The 18,559-nt window shown below is 43.9% G+C and overlaps 1 protein-coding gene across 2 annotated transcripts in view; it reads left to right on the top strand.

Annotated features, from left to right (window-relative positions):
* Positions 1-18,559, top strand: part of nfatc3a (nuclear factor of activated T cells 3a) — a 177,745-nt gene that overhangs the window by 77,062 nt on the left and 82,124 nt on the right. For both annotated transcript variants that reach the window (XM_070897983.1, XM_070897982.1), the window contains exons 4-6: positions 5,745-5,944; positions 11,029-11,201; positions 12,526-12,666. In XM_070897983.1, coding sequence (XP_070754084.1) covers positions 5,745-5,944; positions 11,029-11,201; positions 12,526-12,666 — 514 coding nt within the window. The remainder of the gene's footprint in view (positions 1-5,744; positions 5,945-11,028; positions 11,202-12,525; positions 12,667-18,559) is intronic.

Genomic DNA, 18,559 nt, shown 5'->3' with positions numbered 1-18,559 from the left:
AACAATTGTACATTCCTGTCTGTCGTAAAAATAAAAAAGGGATGGTGGATCAACCGTGGCTATCTAGGGAAATCAGGGATAGTATTAAAGCCAAGGAAGTGGCATACAAATTGGCCAGAAATAGCAGTGAACCCGGAGACTGGGAGAGATTTAGAACTCAGCAGAGGAGGACAAAGGGTTTGATTGGGGCAGGGAAAATGGAGTACGAGAAGAAGCTTGCAGGGAACATTAAGACGGATTGCAAAAGTTTCTATCGATATGTAAAGAGAAAAAGGTTAGTAAAAACAAACTTGGGTCCCCTGCAGTCAGAATCAGGGGAAGTCATAACGGGGAACAAAGAAATGGCGGACCAATTGAACAAGTACTTTGGTTCGGTATTCACTAAGGAGGACACTAACAACCTTCCGGATATAAAAGGGGTCAGAGGGTCTAGTAAGGAGGAGGAACTGAGGGAAATCCTTATTAGTCGGGAAATTGTGTTGGGGAAATTGTCGGGATTGAAGACCGATAAATCCCCAGGGCCTGATGGACTGCATCCCAGAGTACTTAAGGAGGTGGCCTTGGAAATAGCGGATGCATTGACAGTCATTTTCCAACATTTCATTGACTCTGGATCAGTTCCTATGGAGTGGAGGGTAGCCAATGTAACCCCACTTTTTAAAAAGGCAGGGAGAGAGAAAACAGGGAATTATAGACCGGTAAGCCTGACATCGGTAGTGGGTAAGATGATGGAATCAATTATTAAGGATGTCATAGCAGCGCATTTGGAAAGAGGTGACATGATAGGTCCAAGTCAACATGGATTTGTGAAAGGGAAATCATGCTTGACAAATCTTGAGTTTTTTGAGGATGTTTCCAGTAGAGTGGACAAGGGAGAACCAGTTGATGTGATATATTTGGACTTTCAGAAGGCTTTCGACAAGGTCCCACACAAGAGATTAATGTGCAAAGTTAAAGCACATGGGATTGGGGGTAGTGTGCCGACATGGATTGAGAACTGGTTCAGACAGGAAGCAAAGAGTAGGAGTAAATGGGTACTTTTCAGAATGGCAGGCGGTGACTAGTGGGGTACCACAGGGTTCTGTGCTGGGGCCCCAGCTGTTTACACTGTACATTAATGATTTAGACGAGGGGATTAAATGTAGTATCTCCAAATTTGTGGATGACACTAAGTTAGGTGGCAGTGTGAGCTGCGAGGAGGATGCTATGAGGCTGCAGAGCGACTTGGATATGTTAGGTGAGTGGGCAAATACATGGCAGATGAAGTATAATGTGGATAAATGTGAGGTTATCCACTTTGGTGGTAAAAACAGAGAGACAGACTATTATCTGAATGGTGACAGATTAGGAAAAGGGGAGGTGCAACGAGACCTGGGTGTCATGGTACATCAGTCATTGAAGGTTGGCATGCAGGTACAGCAGGCGGTTAAGAAAGCAAATGGCATGTTGGCCTTCATAGCGAGGGGATTTGAGTACAGGGGCAGGGAGGTGTTGCTACAGTTGTACAGGGCATTGGTGAGGCCACACCTGGAGTATTGTGTACAGTTTTGGTCTCCTAACCTGAGGAAGGACATTCTTGCTATTGAGGGAGTGCAGCGAAGGTTCACCAGACTGATTCCCAGGATGGCAGGACTGACCTATCAAGAAAGATTGGATCAACTGGGCTTGTATTCACTGGAGTTCAGAAGGATGAGAGGGGACCTCATAGAAACGTTTAAAATTCTGATGGGTTTAGACAGGTTAGATGCAGGAAGAATGTTCCCAATGTTGGGGAAGTCCAGAACCAGGGGTCACAGTCTAAGGATAAGGGGTAAGCCATTTAGGACCGAGATGAGGAGGAACTTCTTCACCCAGAGAGTGGTGAACCTGTGGAATTCTCTACCACAGATAGTTGTTGAGGCCAATTCACTAAATATATTCAAAAAAGAGTTAGATGTAGTCCTTACTACTAAGGGGATCAAGGGGTATGGTGAGAAAGCAGGAATGGGGTACTGAAGTTGCATGTTCAGCCATGAACTCATTGAATGGCGGTGCAGGCTAGAAGGGCCGAATGGCCTATTCCTGCACCTATTTTCTATGTTTCTATGTTTCTCCACCTTGGGCAGTCTTCGGCCAGGGACTCCCAGGTGTCAGTGGTGCTGTCGTACTTTACCAGGGAGGTTTTGAGGGTGTCCTTATAACATTTCCGCTGTCCTCCTTTGGCTCGTTTACCACGATGGAGCTCCGAATAAAGCATTTGCTTAGGGAGTCTCGTATCTGGCATGCGAACTATGTGGCCTGCCCAGTGAAGTTGATCGAGTATGGTCAGTGCTTCAATACTGGGGATGTTAGCCTGGTTGAGGACATTGATGTTGGTGCGCCTGTCCTCCTAGGGGATTTGCAGGATCTTGCAGAGACATCGTTAGTGATATATCTCCAGCGACTTGAGGTGCTTTCTATATATTGTCCATACAGGAGGGCTGGTGTTACTACAGCCCTGTAGACCATGAGCTTGGTGGTAGATTTGAGGGCCTAGTCTTCAAACATTCTTTTCCTCAGACGGCTGAAGACTGCACTGGCACACTGGAGGCGATGTTGAATCTTCGCCTTTGTTGATAAGAGGCTCCCAAGATTCGGGAAATGGTCCAGGTACAGCAAGTGATCAGGAAGGCCAATGGTATCTTGGCCTTTATTGCAAATGGGATGGAGTATAAAAGCAGGAAAGTCTTGCTACAGCTATATAAGGTATTGGTGAGGCCACACCTAGAATACTGCGTGCAGTTTTGGTTTCCATATTTACGAAAGTAAATACTTGCTTTGGAGGCAGTTCAAAGAAGGTTAACTAGGTTGATTCTGGGGATGAGGGGGTTGACTTATTAGGAAAGGTTGCGTAGGTTGGGCCTCTACTCATTGGAATTAAGAAGAATAAGAGCTGATCTTATCGAAACGTATAAGATTATGAGGGGGCCTGACAAGGTGGGATGATGGGGGAGACTAGAGACTAGAACTAGAGGGCATGATCTTAGAATAATAGGCCGCTCATTTAAAACCGAGATGAGGAGAAATTTCTTCTCTCAATGGTTGTTAATCTGTGGAATTCGCTGCCTTTGAGCCGTGGAAGCTGGGACATTGAATAAATCACGATAAGGGGTTATGAGGAGCGGGCAGGGAAGCTGAGCTGAGTCCATGATCAGATCAGCCATGATCTTATTGAATGGCGGAGCAGGCTCGAGGGACCGTATGGCCTACTCCTGTTCCTATTTCTTATGTTCTTGTGTAATAATAATAACAAGAACAGCAGCAGCAGCAAAGAAAGACTGCACACATCTCTCCTCCACCTTATTCTAAGACCGCCCACCGCGCTTGTTCTGGGTGACTCCACCACCCTTGCCCGCAGGCGGCGGCACATTGTTTCTGGGATTGGGATTGGCGAGAAAGCAGGAAGGGGGTACTGAAGTTTCATGTTCAGCCATGAACTCATTGAATGGCGGTGCAGGCTAGAAGGGCTGAATGGCCTGCTCCTGCACCTATTTTCTATGTTTCTAAGCTTATTTTTTCTAACTTCTTGGGTAGGGCCCACCTGTTTGGGAGGGTGGGGGATGCCAGGTGGCAATGTGGTGGGCCTGGCTTGGTGTTCTTCAGAGGCTGGTGTGGGGATTGGAGTGGGAGTGGCAGTTGATTCTGTAAATGGGCGCAGGGTCTGGGTGTGTTCCTTTATTGCAGCAGCTAACTCCAACATGCTGTCCCTCATGCGCCCTGACAGTGTCTCAATAACCTGCAACATTCCCTCCCTCGTGTTGAGCAAAACTGTCTCAACTAGCTGTGACATTCCCTCAATCATGTTCAGTTACAGCGTTTGCACTATCTCTAACATTCCCTCCCTCATGTTCATTGACAGCGCATCACCTACCTGTGACATTCCCTCACTCATGGTCCCAGACATCGTTCCCATTTCTCGTGAGATTGCTGTTCTCCCGACAGTCCCGCTACCCATCACCAATCCCACTGCTGGTGTCCAGGAGTGATTGCGTAAGGCCAGTGCTCTCCCCACTCATTGCCATCATCTAAACCACATTAGTTAGATCCTGCACCTCAGAATCCTTCCCCTCCTCCCCACATGTTGCTCGCACCCCACCATTGTGACCCGCAGCCTCGGAAGGTGGGCTCCTGGGTGTGCCTCGCTGCACCCCACTGGAATCCCCTGCCTCAGATGGTGGAAAACCATGGAATGTCCCACCAACACTCAAACCACTATTCAGGGAAGGGGCTAGCAACTCAATGGGCGCCACCTGCACCTCCTCCAAAGTAAGTACAAGAGATGTGGCTTGATCCATCCGCTCCACCCCCGCTCCCACACCATGCTCTTGGTCTGGAATGTGGGATTGGAAGATGTTTTCCTCTTCAGGCTCGTCTTTGTCTGAATATTCTTCTGCATCGTCAGAGTTGGCCTCAAGTTCTGCAAAATATAACAGAACACAGACAAATGGTTAGCAGCAGAGGAGGGGGCAGGGTGGGTGGCATTGAGTAGGCTCACACAGCGCAAGCAGAAGGCTGATTTGAAGGACTACGATGAATGATAGCACATTGCATCAACCGAAGCGTATACAGACATCCCCATGAACCGAAGCATGGCTAGCCCACACAATACTTAACATTTAGCAAAGCCAGACTCTGGAATTTGCAGGACTTGCCCTCTCCCTCGAGTGTGGGCCCAGCTTGTGCAGTGGTGCTTACTTTTCTCCAGGCAGGACCCATTAAAGCAGCGACCCTCTCTTCCAAGGGTGTCAGTGGCTGCAGATTTGCCAGGCCTCCTCCTGTTCGAGTTCTTTCTCTTATTATGTGCCACCTTCCTCTGCAAAGATGAAAACATAACCTTTTAGAGAGGATGTCTTTCTGTTGGGTGGGACATAAACTGCTGGTCACATTTACAGTTGCAATTCCATTGAATAAATGAAAATATTACTTACACTAACTACTTGACCAAGGTCCTGCCACTTTTTTCACTGGCCTCCAGATCTTGTGGTCACCATTGCACAGTAATCTTTTGCAACTTGGTTCCAGCGTTTCTTCATTTCTTTGGATGGAACTTTTATGTGACCTCTGCTGGTGTCCAGCTCCTGCCATCTGCCCTCAATCACAGTAATTAGTGTCTCCACTTCATCCTGTAAGAAATTCTTGGTCCTTGCACCGCGTTGCATCTTGTATTGCTGCAGCTCCGATTTTTCCAATGCTCTCACACAGCACTCAAGTGTTGTCACACACAACTGGCTCTTTAGAAATGGCCAATTGCCAACCCGGAGTTGTACTGCGCATCCATTGAAATAACGTCAAAAACGTCACTTTTTTTCCCTGAGCGTGCGCAGAAGGTGCGGCATCGTTTTTTTCGACGCAGACAGCAGGCTCTGCCCCCCGAGGCAATTGGACACGTGCCAAATTTGAATTATACATTGGGGGAACTTTGGCAAAATATTTCTGGTGCATTTCTGGCCTAGAAAAATGGGCGTAACCCTGGCAATACGCCAAAAAATGGGCTTGGGCAAAATTGAGCCCATTAAGTTGAGCAGGGAAAGAAATGATTCAGACTTATTAATTCTGTGTTGCCAAAGGAAAGTCTTATGGTTTTAAATAAAACTTGGGGGAGGTTTTGAAGATGGTCTGTAGCTCTCACTGAAGAAAATGTAATTCATCTTTTGATGCTCATTTTCTGTTTATTTCTCTCCAGAAAATCTGGTAGCTTTTGCTTACTGTAAACATGTCTTTCACAGCTTCAAGGTTACAATGAAAAGCCAATCAACCTGCAGATGTTCATTGGAACTGCTGATGATCGCTATTTAAGACCACATGCATTCTACCAGGTGCACAGAATTACTGGGAAGACCGTTGCTACAGCTAGCCAGGAGATTGTAGTTACCAGCACAAAGGTTCTTGAAATTCCTCTTCTGCCTGAAAACAATATGACTGCCAGGTACTTGTTCAAACCTCTAAGTGTGATGATATTTATCTTTTTGTCTTCTCTCCTGTTGAAATTCTTTCATACTTGAGGGATAAAAGCTTGATATTGTAACCCCTTGACTGCTAAAGTTATTGGAACTTTGTTAAATTTGTTAACATTTTCTTCAAAACTTTTATCAATTCCATCTACATTAAAGCTACAGTCCTTATAATTTAGTTTTCTGAAAATACATTACTGGCAGAGTTTACACAGGGTGTGAGAGAGAGAGACACATATGCCTCAGTTATCTTATTCAAAGAAACATTCCAGGATAAGGATCACATAGGTCTTGCCTTTTGACTATTGTGAAAATTAATTACACAATTGTAAATGAAAAAAATATTCATTGTGTCCATGATGCAGTGATAGTCTCCCTTCAAGGCTTTATTCACAAGTCCAGGACTGAAAAAATAGATTTCTCAGCTCCCACCACACCCTGTATTGAACATAACAGGAAATCAAAGGTGAAGCAATGTAACTAGATTCCAATTATGAAGAAAAGACGATGGCCACCAGCAAGAGAATGCCCAGTATGTAACAAATTTAAGAGGAAAATTGGATATGAATGTATATTTTTTCATTTGAATGCTTGGAGGACAAGACCAATGTAGGAGCATGACCTGGAGTATTCCTTTTTAAGCAAAAAAGGGGTCATTGGTCCTTCCTAATTTAGGAGTGCTGTTAAAGCGGTTTTCTTAAACAAATGCTTGTTCTTCTATGTGTTAAGATGAAGAAAGCTCTAAGTGTTCATTCCATGGCAGGCCCTCTACAAAATTGTGATCCTGGGTGAAGAGCGTGAAGTATCTGGCATAAATGAGTGATGTGTGGCCAAGGTATTTGTGAAATATTGAGAAGCTTCCGATAGATGAGGATTGCATTTTGACTGTAAACCGAAGTATGGGTGATGAGGACCTTTATGCGACTGATATTGAACCAAAGCAGAGTAATTGATTGTGCCTTACTCCATGTTTTTTCAGAGCTGGTCTGTTTTAACAGGAATCTTGGAGCTCCAGATTGTTTGTGCCTAACCTTTACAAATTTGTAGAGGAGTTGTGAAGCTACAAAAAAGGCTTCTGACATGTATACATTCCTCAGTCACATCTCATAGTGCTTTAATTCCACCAATTCAAAGATGCTTAATTATTACTATAGATATGGCCATCCAGAGGGTAGCATATTTCATTGCAATACTATTTTTGTAAGTGACAGACTTAAGATGATACAATTTAAGGTCTTTTCTAAGACCTATTTTATTTCTTTCTCCTCTTTCCACACTCAATGTTGTAGTTTGATCATTTCCAATCATAGTGATGATATCCAGATTACTGCCACACAGTTTGATATAAAAGGTTGTTTGCATCAAGGACAGTTTTGGAGAGGTGGAATGCATCGAGTAAGTGTGGCTATCTTGTAACTTGAGAAACCTGGGACCTGTCAACATATTGCAATTTCTTCAGCTTGATAGGATAATCAGTTATCCATCTCATTCCTTTACATTTGGAAAATGTTCTTTAGCCTGTAACACTGGCCAGACATCTTTCCCTGTGGAAGGGAGGAATAACTGGTTGACGAGACTCCACAAGGCTGCTCCTGCACGTATCCTAGCAGCTGAACAGCAGCATTGATGGTAGCCTGGCAGTATCTACCAGCTGTCTGTCATCCTCGATGCAATCCAAACATATGCCACAACTATGAGATCCATGCCTGATTCTGATATTAGTTACTAGGGAAAATTTTTTATATAACATGCACTTATGCATTTTATCCTTGTGTACTAAAGAATGACTTGCATGATCTCTTCGAAGGAACAACTTTCTGCAGATGTCACAAGTGAAGAACCATACTCCAGTTGAAGTTTGTGTCTCTGTTCAATGGAGTATGAGGCGCATTCTTGTTTCTCTTTGGAGATTGGGAAAAGTTTAGCGACTTCCATATTCAACACTACTTTAGCTAGCATCTCTATGCCTCTATTTATAAAGCCAGGGATCCTGTACTCTTTTTTTTTAACCGCCTTCTCAACTTGTCCTGGCACCTTCAAAGATTTGTGTATGTGAATCCGCAGGTCTCATTGTTCCTGCAACCCCATTAAATTGAATGATTTCGTTTATATTGCCACTCCTCATTCTTCCTCCAAAATGCATAATTTCACACTTCTCTGCATTAAATTTCATCGGCCATGTGACTGCCCATTTCACCAGTCTGTCCATGTCCTCCTGCAGTCTGCTACTCTGTTCCTCACTGTTCTCTACTTTTTCAAGTTTTGTGTCATTGCAAACTTTGAAATCATGCCCCTTACAACCAATTCCAGGTCATTAATATATATCAAAAATAGGAGTGACATCACAGCATACTTCACTCTAGTCTGAAAAACTGCTCTCTGCTTTCTGTGTTTCAGCAATTTCGTGTCTATGCTGCCACTGTCCCTTTTAATGCCATGGGCTTTAATTTTGCCAACGTCTATTATGTGGTACTTTATCAAACGCATTTTGAAAGTCCATATACGTTTCAACCGGACTACTCTGTTATTTCATTGAAGATCTCAGTCAAGTTTATCAGATACAATGTGCCCTTAACAAATCCATCATTGGCTGTCATTTATTAACCCATAATTTTCCAAGTGAAAATTAATTTTGTCCCGGATTATGGTCTCTAGACCTTTTCCTACCACTGGCGCTGGACTGACTGGCTCCCTAGTTACTGGGTTTATCTATATTCACTTTCTTGAATAGGGGTGTAACATTTTCAACTCTCTAGTCCTCTGGCACTGCTCTCCTATCCAAGAATAATTAAAAGATTGTGGCCAGAGCCTCCACTATTTCTTCCCTTCCTTCCCTCAGCAACCTAAGATACATCCCATCCGGACTGGGTGACTTTTTGCCAACCTTTTAGTATGTCCTCTTTATTTTCATCCAGTCCAATTTCTCTACCCCCTCTTCCTTTATTGTGACATTGACACCATCACCATCTTTTGTGAAGACAGATGCAAAGCACTCATTCGATACCTCAGCCATAATCATAAACTATGGATCGTAATTTGCGATCCTTACAGGCGCATATGAGGTGTGCACGAGCCTATAAGTGCTAAAACCCAGAACTTGCGATCGGGCAAGAATCTTCTTGACCGATCCACCGCAACCTCGGGAAAAGGACATCTGCGGGCAGAGAGTTGGGCCATTTGCCCAACTCCTGCCCATGAATGCCCGTGAAATTCTTACGCCTGGTAAAAAAAACAGGCGCAAGGCTTGCTTTTACCAGCGTAAGAGTTTTAAAAAGCAGAAAAATAACATATCAATAATTTATACATTTAAAAACCTGTGAAATAAGGTAAATTTATTTTTAGCTCCTTTAAAGCATTTTTTAATACATTTTCTATTTAAAATATTTATTTAAATGCCACTTTAATTAATTTTAAATATGTAATTTAAATTTTTTTTATTTGATTTGGGATATTCCCATTCATAATTATGGGGTTTCCGTACATATGGACTCTCCATAAGCATGAATGGGGCTCCCCTGCTTTCATTCGTTGGGCCGGCCCACGTGATCCCAGAGGCGCTCGCAAAATTCATGCGCTCCTGGGATACGTGGACCTATATCTGCGGGTACCCGCAGAGCCCCAGGGCCACAAATCTCCATACCTCCCAGACCACCTGGTGCATAGGCATTTTATTTGTGGATTGAAGGCATTTCTCCACGGGAAGTATTTATTTTACGGAATTTGAATAGCTCGTCAGTTGATGACCACCACAATTTGTTTACTGCTGTCAAGAACAAGCTACATGGCTGAATATCTAGAATATGAACATGTTAAAGGTCAAGAGCAAAACTCCTATCTAGGTGTGGTGGCCGACTTAAGTAATATCAATTGCTACATCCACATAGTTTGCAAAAACTTTTAATATTGATTACCTGACTGCAAGAAGGAGATGTTGTTGTGCAGTTGTGAGTGTTTGGGCAGGGGAAGGAATGGTTTTGCAAGCATGGCTCACAGTTTTGTTTTACCCTGAACCAGTTTCTGGGAAATCGCCCGATGCATTTGAATCCTGTGATATTGCAGTTAAACTATCATTTCTGTTTTCAAATACTACAAAATCTAAATGACCAGTTACAGTTTTGTGTGTTTTGACCTCTAAATAGAGGGAAGGGCTTAGACACTTCCAATTTAGAGTTTTATTTTACCAAAATGATAATGGTAAAATAGGAGGCTGACTTGGAGCTAGGCACAACATGTGCATTAGAATTTTTTGTATTTACACTGGCTAAAGCAGTCATAGTTTTGTTGTCGCAGTGTCCAAGATCCATATTTTTAAAGCAGCACGCCAGTTTAAAACTAATGTATATGAGCTGTTAGCTTTTGAATTAGAATCTACATTCATTAGTAACTGAACAAATATTCCCTTTAGAAACGGTTCCAGTTAGCAGGATGCCCAATCAGGTCTCATTGTGCCCATGCTGTAAACTGTGTGTGTGCCAAACTGAGCAAGAAATGAAGATAACGTGACTGTAAATCGACCTGTTGAGAGTCCCAGCCTAAATGCATGAAAATGAGTACATTGGTTTATATTACTCGTAGAACAACGATTAGTGTGGTCTAGTACTCACTCTGGCTTTTTTGTTTTCGTTTTTGGACGCGACTAGCATGCAAGCTTCAGGTTCCTCACTGGAGCGGGTTTGTTTAAAAAAAAATGTAAATGCCGGGAGGGAGCGGGATTGTTGATAAAATGCCGGGAGGGAGCGGGATTATTGATAAAATGCTGGGAAGGAGCGGGATTGTTGATAAAATGCCGGGAGGGAGCGGGATTGTTGATAAAATGCCGGGAGGGAGCATGATCCTTGGTGGAAAAAAAAGAAGCTTCCATTTCCAGGAGAATGCGCAGTACACTTCTGCACAGCTTCCGTTCGTTGGCAGCAATCACTCAGTTTGTTTTTATGTGGGGCATCTGACTGACCAAGTTCTGATCAGAATCCATTTTAAATTTAAACCACTTCAAAGTGATCATATTGTGACTCATGTAATCATGTATTACCTATAAATCTGTTTTCTTGTTTCTTTGTAGCATTGACTGTGCAGGAATTTTGAAACTACGCAACTCAGATATTGAACTTCGCAAGGGTGAAACTGACATTGGTAGAAAAAATACAAGGGTTCGCCTTGTTTTCCGTGTGCACATCCCACAGCCCAATGGAAAAGTTGTCTCGCTGCAAGCAGCTTCCATTCCTGTTGAATGCTGTTAGTATTGAATTCACATTCGTCATACTTTTTTTTTCCTACACTTTTTTTTTCCTTCATCTTTCCAAATCTTCCCACAGGTATTGCTGCTTTTGTGACCTGTTTCATTTGGCAGGGTGTAGATGTCTCAAAACTGTGCTTCCCACCAGTTGTTGTCAGGGTCCATATGATTAGCTTGTGGGAAGTAAGCTTATAGTGAAATTTGAACTACCCCCCCCCATTTCACACCAGCTTTCCCCTTTTTCCCGTCTGTCCACTTCATGAAGTGTACCAACTTGCTAAAGCATGGTATTACTGTCACCATAAAAATTGACAAAACCAGCTCCTAAAAACCATAGGCGGTCCTGGTCAATGGCATGTGGGAGGAAGGAAGCAGGAAAGTGTGTTTAACTTCTAACTTCCTCAGGGAGTAGATGGGGTTTAGGATTCATCATGTGGAATATTGTAGGGTGAATCCAAGCAGTTTTCCTTTGGGTTAATACACTTGGGCGCTGTCCAGTGTCAGATATTGTTTTAAATATTATTTCTTTTTCACACTGTCCAGAACGCTAGCAGAAGCACATATTTATGCTGCGCTATTGTTCATTTGTGTGTGAACACAAACTTTTTATTGCCTCAGTAATTAAATATTTTAGAAGCAAAATACCTTTTCCCATCTCTGACTCAGTTCATATCGAAAATAATCACACTGAGAACCACCTTCATGTCTGAAAGGAGTAACATCATGTCACAAAATTAATTCATTGTTGAATTTCTCCTATACTTGATTTCTTCACTCCTTTGGATTCTTTTTTTTTTAAATGAGCATATTGGCAAGCATCTGAGTCGGATTGTGTATTTGAACATTTTATCGTTGAATGCTATCCAGTCATCAATTATCTGGAAACACCATCAGGATTTTATTAGAGATATTCTTGTGAGCATTTTGGATCCTTTGTAACTGTGCATGATCGTAACCTCTAAATGCTGTGTTGATTTTGAGGGTATCCAAAACTGCATAAAAACAGAGTGTTAGAATAGAGTATATATTTGGACAGAGCACACACATCTTTTGAGCTGGAAGAATAGAGCTGAAGAATATTTGCACTTGCTTTGGTTTAGTGATCCTTACTCCTGTGAATCGCCTTGGGATGTTTAACTACGTTAATGGCGCTATATAAATACAAGTTGTTTGTTGTTGCATGTCTATGCACTATGATTGCTTTTTGAATGTTTCCTGTAACTCTTAACACATTGCATGGAATTGGGTAAGAATTGATACTTTAATAAATATGTATTTGCAAAGTTGTTTTTTTTAGTAATCCCAATTATTTGATTAATACAGCCCAGCGTTCTGCCCAGGAACTTCCTCAGATTGAAAAGTACAGCATCAATTCATGCTCAGTCAATGGCGGAGAGGAAATGATCGTTAATGGCTTCAATTTTCTTCCGGAGTCTAAGATTGTCTTCCTTGAAAAGGGTCCAGGTAAGTGATTGTGCAGTCGGCTGCTGTGTATACCATTTTAAGCTATACATCTCTATAGTTGTATTTATTTTTAAAAAGTCACAATTCTGATCTTCACCCCAAATGCAGTCTTGCTTAAATTCAAATCTGTTTTTCTTTTCCTTTGTTATCCTTCGTTTGGTTGGGTTAAAATCAACATACCAGATGGGAAAATCCAGAAGAATAAATTTTTAAAGTTTTTAGCCAGCACTATATGGCTGTACCCTCTCAATGTCATCTATATGGCTATTTTTTAGAAGCTGGGCGCTAATGTTTTTCAGCTTTCAAAAAATTCGGTGTTTGCGCTCCGTTACAGGATGCAGGCGGGGCGGTAGTTGTGCAGTGCTGTACAATGGGCCGTAACAGCGCTGCTGCGTTCCAGGACTCCTTCCCTCCCTTAAAGGGAAGGGCCATCGCTGCAGGCTCTGCATTGGGACTGTTGAGCAGGTCCCCGACGGCAGCCGCGATCTGGCCCGATCAGTCCGATGCACTGCAGCAGAGTGCCGGGCTGATCGATGACGGCCGAAGAGGAATTAAACAAATTGAAAACCACCATTTTAAAAAAATATTGTACTTACCTTGGCCATCTGCCCTTTAACATTTGCCCCCGAAGAGCCCGGCCTTCTGACCAACGCCTCCCACAGCTGCCGCTGTTTTTGACCGGCAGTGCTGCTGGAGGTGGAACCGAAGTTCGGGTTTAGGGCGCTACCGGGGCGATGCGCACGGCACTGATGTCACGATCTCCGGGCAAAGATTATCAGGGCGCAACGTTCTGCCGCTGCCGCAAACGTCCCACCGAAGTTAGGAGTCGTTCATCTCACTGTGTCCGGCTGGTAAGTGGCTATCATCCCCGGAGGCAATAACGGGAGGTGCTAAGGAGGCCAATTTCTAGGCCTTATGTTTAGAAAAAATATATGAACTGATTTTCCAATAGAGGCTCACTTTTCGTAGAAGTGAAACGTGAAAATTCTAATCAAAGCACATAGGACATCATCTTTTGCAGGTGCTAGATTTTGGATTGCCTGGAGTCTTGTCGCTCTATCAGAGGAGCATTTTAGATATTCAAATGTAACCAGTTCAAGTCACCGATTCTTAATAAGTCTACTTCTAAGCCTCAAAGTCATATTACCAGAAACCATTATAATTCCAGTGCCAGACTATTTGGCACCCTTGCAATTGAACAGTTATTTCCACATGCTGTTATACCTTTCAGATCCTGCAGAGAGATTTTGAATAGGCAGAATAATCACTGTGGTCAGCAAACAGCCAACATATTGTTTGGTATTTCACTGCACTAGGTGGAACAATCCTTTCTTATTCCCCATTACGATTTCTCCTGTCTCTGCCTCTAAGGGACCCACCCATGTTTACTTTTGCTAATCTTTTCCTTTTTACATACTTGTAAAAGCTCTTGCAATCCGTTTCTATATTTCTTGCTAGTTTATTCTCATTTTCTATTTTTCTTAGTCATCCTTTGCTAATTTTTAAAACCCTTCCAATTTTCAGGCATACTCTCCTCTTTTTGTCCATTGTAAGCCTCTTTGGGCTAGAACCTTCTTTTTTTGCCTGCTTAACACCCAATTAATGCCCATTTTACCACTGAAATAACGTATAATGGCCATATAGCGCCCATTTTGACACAAAATGGAAACTGAGGGGCATTTTTCAGAAACTTATAACTGAGCATTACTTTCCCCATGTACTTAATGCCGGGGAAAAATATTACCACCTGCCCAATTTTTTGGGACGGAATCATCAGAATGGGCGAAATCAATGCCCATAATATCGCCCGTCATTACTTTCCGCACTGATTTAATGCCGAGATTCAATATTAACGCCTGCCCACTATTTTTTGTCATAAAGAGCATATTTACCGAAACTAGCGGCCATGAGATCACCCAGCGTCAATTTCATCACCTCCCACACATCGCCCACAATATCGCTTGCTCAAAAAAAATGCCCAGAAAAAGTGGAACTAACCGGAACTAATCACAGCATTATGGACGCCATGTTCCAGATCACCTGTTGCATCCTTTAAACGGCTGATGTGATTCAACCTCGGCGGAGTTTGGATGTACTCTGCAGGTCGTTGGAGTGGATGTGAACATCTGTACAAACATCTTGGCCTTACAGTGACCGATTGGAATTGAATAGGTATCTTCATTGGGACATTCCTTGTTTGTGACTGATCGGTGGAAAACAGAGAGCTGCTACAATGGGGCCTGTCCTTTCTCACCCTCCCTTGGTGAGCAATTACATGCAGAAGACTCAACATCGCCGAAGGAACGCTCCACTGCACTATGTGCCCAATGTAAGACATGACAGACTGATGAGGAGGACCAGATGTTACACCCCCCGCAAGTACAAGGAGAAGCATTCTTGCCTCGACTTGCCCGACACCACCTGCCTTCGGAGACTGCGCTTTCGCAGAGAGATTATCACTGAGGTATGCCAGCTGATAAGGGCAGATCTGCAGTCTGCCATCAGTACTGCACTGTCCGTCTAGGTCAAAGTCACCATGGCACTGTCGTTCTATGCCTCTGGTTCTTTTCAGGCCGCAGCTGGAGACATTTGCGGACTTTCTCGGCATGCTAGACAGGTCACTGCATTAGACAGGTCACTGAAGCCCTGTAGGCATACAGGGGGGACTTGATCAGCTTCCCTATGACCAGGGAGGCACAGAGTGAGAGGGCTCTCGGATTCTCCAGAATTGCAAACTTCCCCAGGGTGCAGGGAGCAAATAGGGTGCAGGCACATTGCGATGCGGGCACCTTTTCAGGATGTAGAGGTTTTCAGGAACCGCAAGGGGATTCCACTCACTGAATGTCCAACTGGTTGTCGATCACCAGCAAATTATACTGGCAGTGAATGCTCAATTTCCGGGCAGCATCCATGATGCTAACATCCTGCGTGAGAGCACTGTATCTGACTTGTTTAACAATGAGCCACAAGGTCAATGCTGGATGCTTGGTGACACAGGATATGGCCTCGCCACCTGGCTGATGACCCCCCTGCGTGACACTCACACCGAAGCCGAGAGGCGATACAACAAGAGCCACAGAGCAACTCGCAATATCATGGAGAAAAACATTGGAATGCTGAAGCAGCGCTTTAGATGCCTGGACCACACAGGAGGCGAGCTCCAATACCACCCTGAGCAGGTAGCCCAATTCGTGGTCGTGTGCTCCATGCTGCACAACTTGGCTATCAGGAGGGGACAAGAATTGCCTGATGAGTCTGACAGTCCACCTCACCAGTGAGAGGAAGAGGAGGACGAGGAGGTGGATGCTGACATCAGCCCAGACAATCAGACTGAAACTGAAGCCATGCCCCGCCCCCCCTTGTAGACCGCATGAAAGGGGCCCGTGGTGGCATGATAGCTGCAAGGGCCTTATGTCAGGAGCTCATCAATGCCTGAAAAAACGTTGGTGTTATTTACAAGGCTGACACACATCTGGTGTGCAGGTCATACATCAGTGGTGGGTATCACCTTGGTAACAGTTAAAGTTTAAGTTGATCGAAGTTAAGTGTAATTATACCCTTTAATGAGGAATAACCAGTGTGTAACGGTGCAGCTGTCTCAGCCAATGCGCCACAAGGTTTTGTTAAATAAAAAACATTTAAACCGAACATTCGTCTGTAATCATCAGTATTTCTGTACAAACCAACCCTCCCCATCTCTCCCCCCCCCTCCTCCGCTTCTCCTCCCCACCTCTACCCCTTCCCCTCCTGACTCCAAGCCGCCTGGCCGAGGAGCTTCTCAGGCGATGGTTCATTGGGGGGTGTGACTGGCGAAACGCTGCTTGGATGGATACGGGACAGGATGGTCTTGAGGTGGGAACATGCTCCGAGCCAGATGCATAATGTTACTGCTGGCTCTCGTGAGGTTGGCAATGGGGGTGCGGCACCTTTGGGTGCAGTGCCGTGCTCCAGGACCACTGGGAGCCCTCTGCTACCAGTGTTCCTGGCTACCAGCTCCAGGGCCTCTTCCATCCCTTCAATGTTATATCTTATTGGACAAAAACTCGGTGCCAACTATGTTCTTGGTGCTTAGTAGGCTTTTTGCTACTGGTGAATCTTCCTTCTGCCTCCCACAACAGCCAGACAAGCACATACCACAGCCGCACACGCTTTCAGTGCCTCTGAGATCTCTCTCTCTCTCCTCTTCTGCACATGCCATGATGACCCTTGACCTCCTGAATCGCGGGAATCGAGCGTTGCCATGCCGTTGTTAAGGATGGCCACACTTTACGGCAGAAGGTCGAAAAAATTTAACGCTACCGCCCATTTCATATCGCTCGTGGTAACGCCCATTTTCAAAAATAGAGACGAGGTGCTTTGAGAATGGGCGAGAAGCTGACGATCTGAAAACCCTTTTTTACCGCCCATGCTGGAAATAACGCCCATTTTTGGGCGATAAGCACAAAAGTGGAGGTTCTAGCCCATGGACTGGTTAAGTGATTGGGTAAGAAGGTGGCAGATGGAGTGTAATGTGGTGAAATGTTAAATTGTCCACTTTGATAGGAAGAATGGAAAAGCAGAATATTTTTCAAACGGTGGGAGACTAGTAAATGTTGGTGTGCAGAGGGATTTGGGGGCTCTTGTATGCAAATCACAAAGTTAACATGCAGGTACAGCAAGCAGTTAGGAAGGCAAATGATATGTTGGCCTTTATTTCAAGGGGGTTGAAGTATAAGAGTAAGTCTTGCTGCAATTATATAGGGCTTTGGTGAGACCACACCTGGAGTGCTGTGTACAGTTTTGGTCTCCTTTCCAAAGGAAAGATATACTTGCCTTATAGGAGTTGCAACGAGGGTTCACTGGATTGATTCCTGGGATGAGAGGGTTGTCCTATGAGGGGAGATTGAGGCGAATGGGCCTATATTCTTTGGAGATTAAAAGAATGAGAGGTGATTATAATTGAAACGTATAAAATTCCTAGAGGGCTTGACAGGGTAGATGCTGAGAGGCTGTTTCCCCTGGCTGGAGAGTCTAGAACTGAGGGTCATAGTCTCAGAATAGGGGTTGACCATTTAGGACTGAGATGAGGAAAAATGTTGTCACTGAAAATCTTTGAAATTCTCTAACCCAGAGGCTATATGACTACTCAGTCAAGTGTATATTCAAGGCTGAGATTGATAGATTTTTGGATACGAAGGGAATCAAGGGATATGGGGATTGGGTGGGAAAGTGGAGTTGACGTAGAAGTTCAGCCATGATATTGAATGGTGGCATCGGCTCATGGGCTGTATAGCCTACTCCTGCTTCTATTTCTTATGTTCTTATAAATGCACCTATTTGCTCTTATTTACTTTGCCTCTTGCCATATACGATTGGCTGTTGTAAATAATATGAACAAGTGGCTCACAGTCACATGGCCTGACAAAGTTTTGACGGTAAATGTACTCCTGACTTTCCCATTGACATGGTGATCTTGCAATACGTGGAGGATTTAAATTATAGATAAGGTGATGGACTCTGGTAAGGGTTGTATGCTTTGCTCTGTATATCTATTTGTATCAAAGTTTTGACAGGATTTGTCGCACTCAAAGAAAGAAAAAAAAGAAGAAAGACTCGCATTTATATAGCGCCGTTCACGACCACCGGATGTCTCAAAGTGCTTTACAGCCAATGAAGTACTTTTTGAAGTGTAGTCACTGTTGTAATGTAGGAAACGTGGCAGCCAACTTGCGCACAGCAAACTCCCACAAATAGCAATGTGACAATGAAAAGATGATCTGTTTTTATTATAAATATTGGTCAGGACACCAGGGATCACTCCCTGCTCTTCTTTGAAATAGTAGCTGTGGGATCTTTTACGTCCACCTGAGAGAGCTGACGGGGCCTCAGTTGAATGTCTCATCCGAAAGACAGC

This window comes from Pristiophorus japonicus, chromosome 13 (assembly GCF_044704955.1).
Source record: "Pristiophorus japonicus isolate sPriJap1 chromosome 13, sPriJap1.hap1, whole genome shotgun sequence".
NCBI lineage: Eukaryota > Metazoa > Chordata > Chondrichthyes > Pristiophoridae > Pristiophorus > Pristiophorus japonicus.
This window is presented reverse-complemented; position numbering and strand designations above follow the sequence as displayed.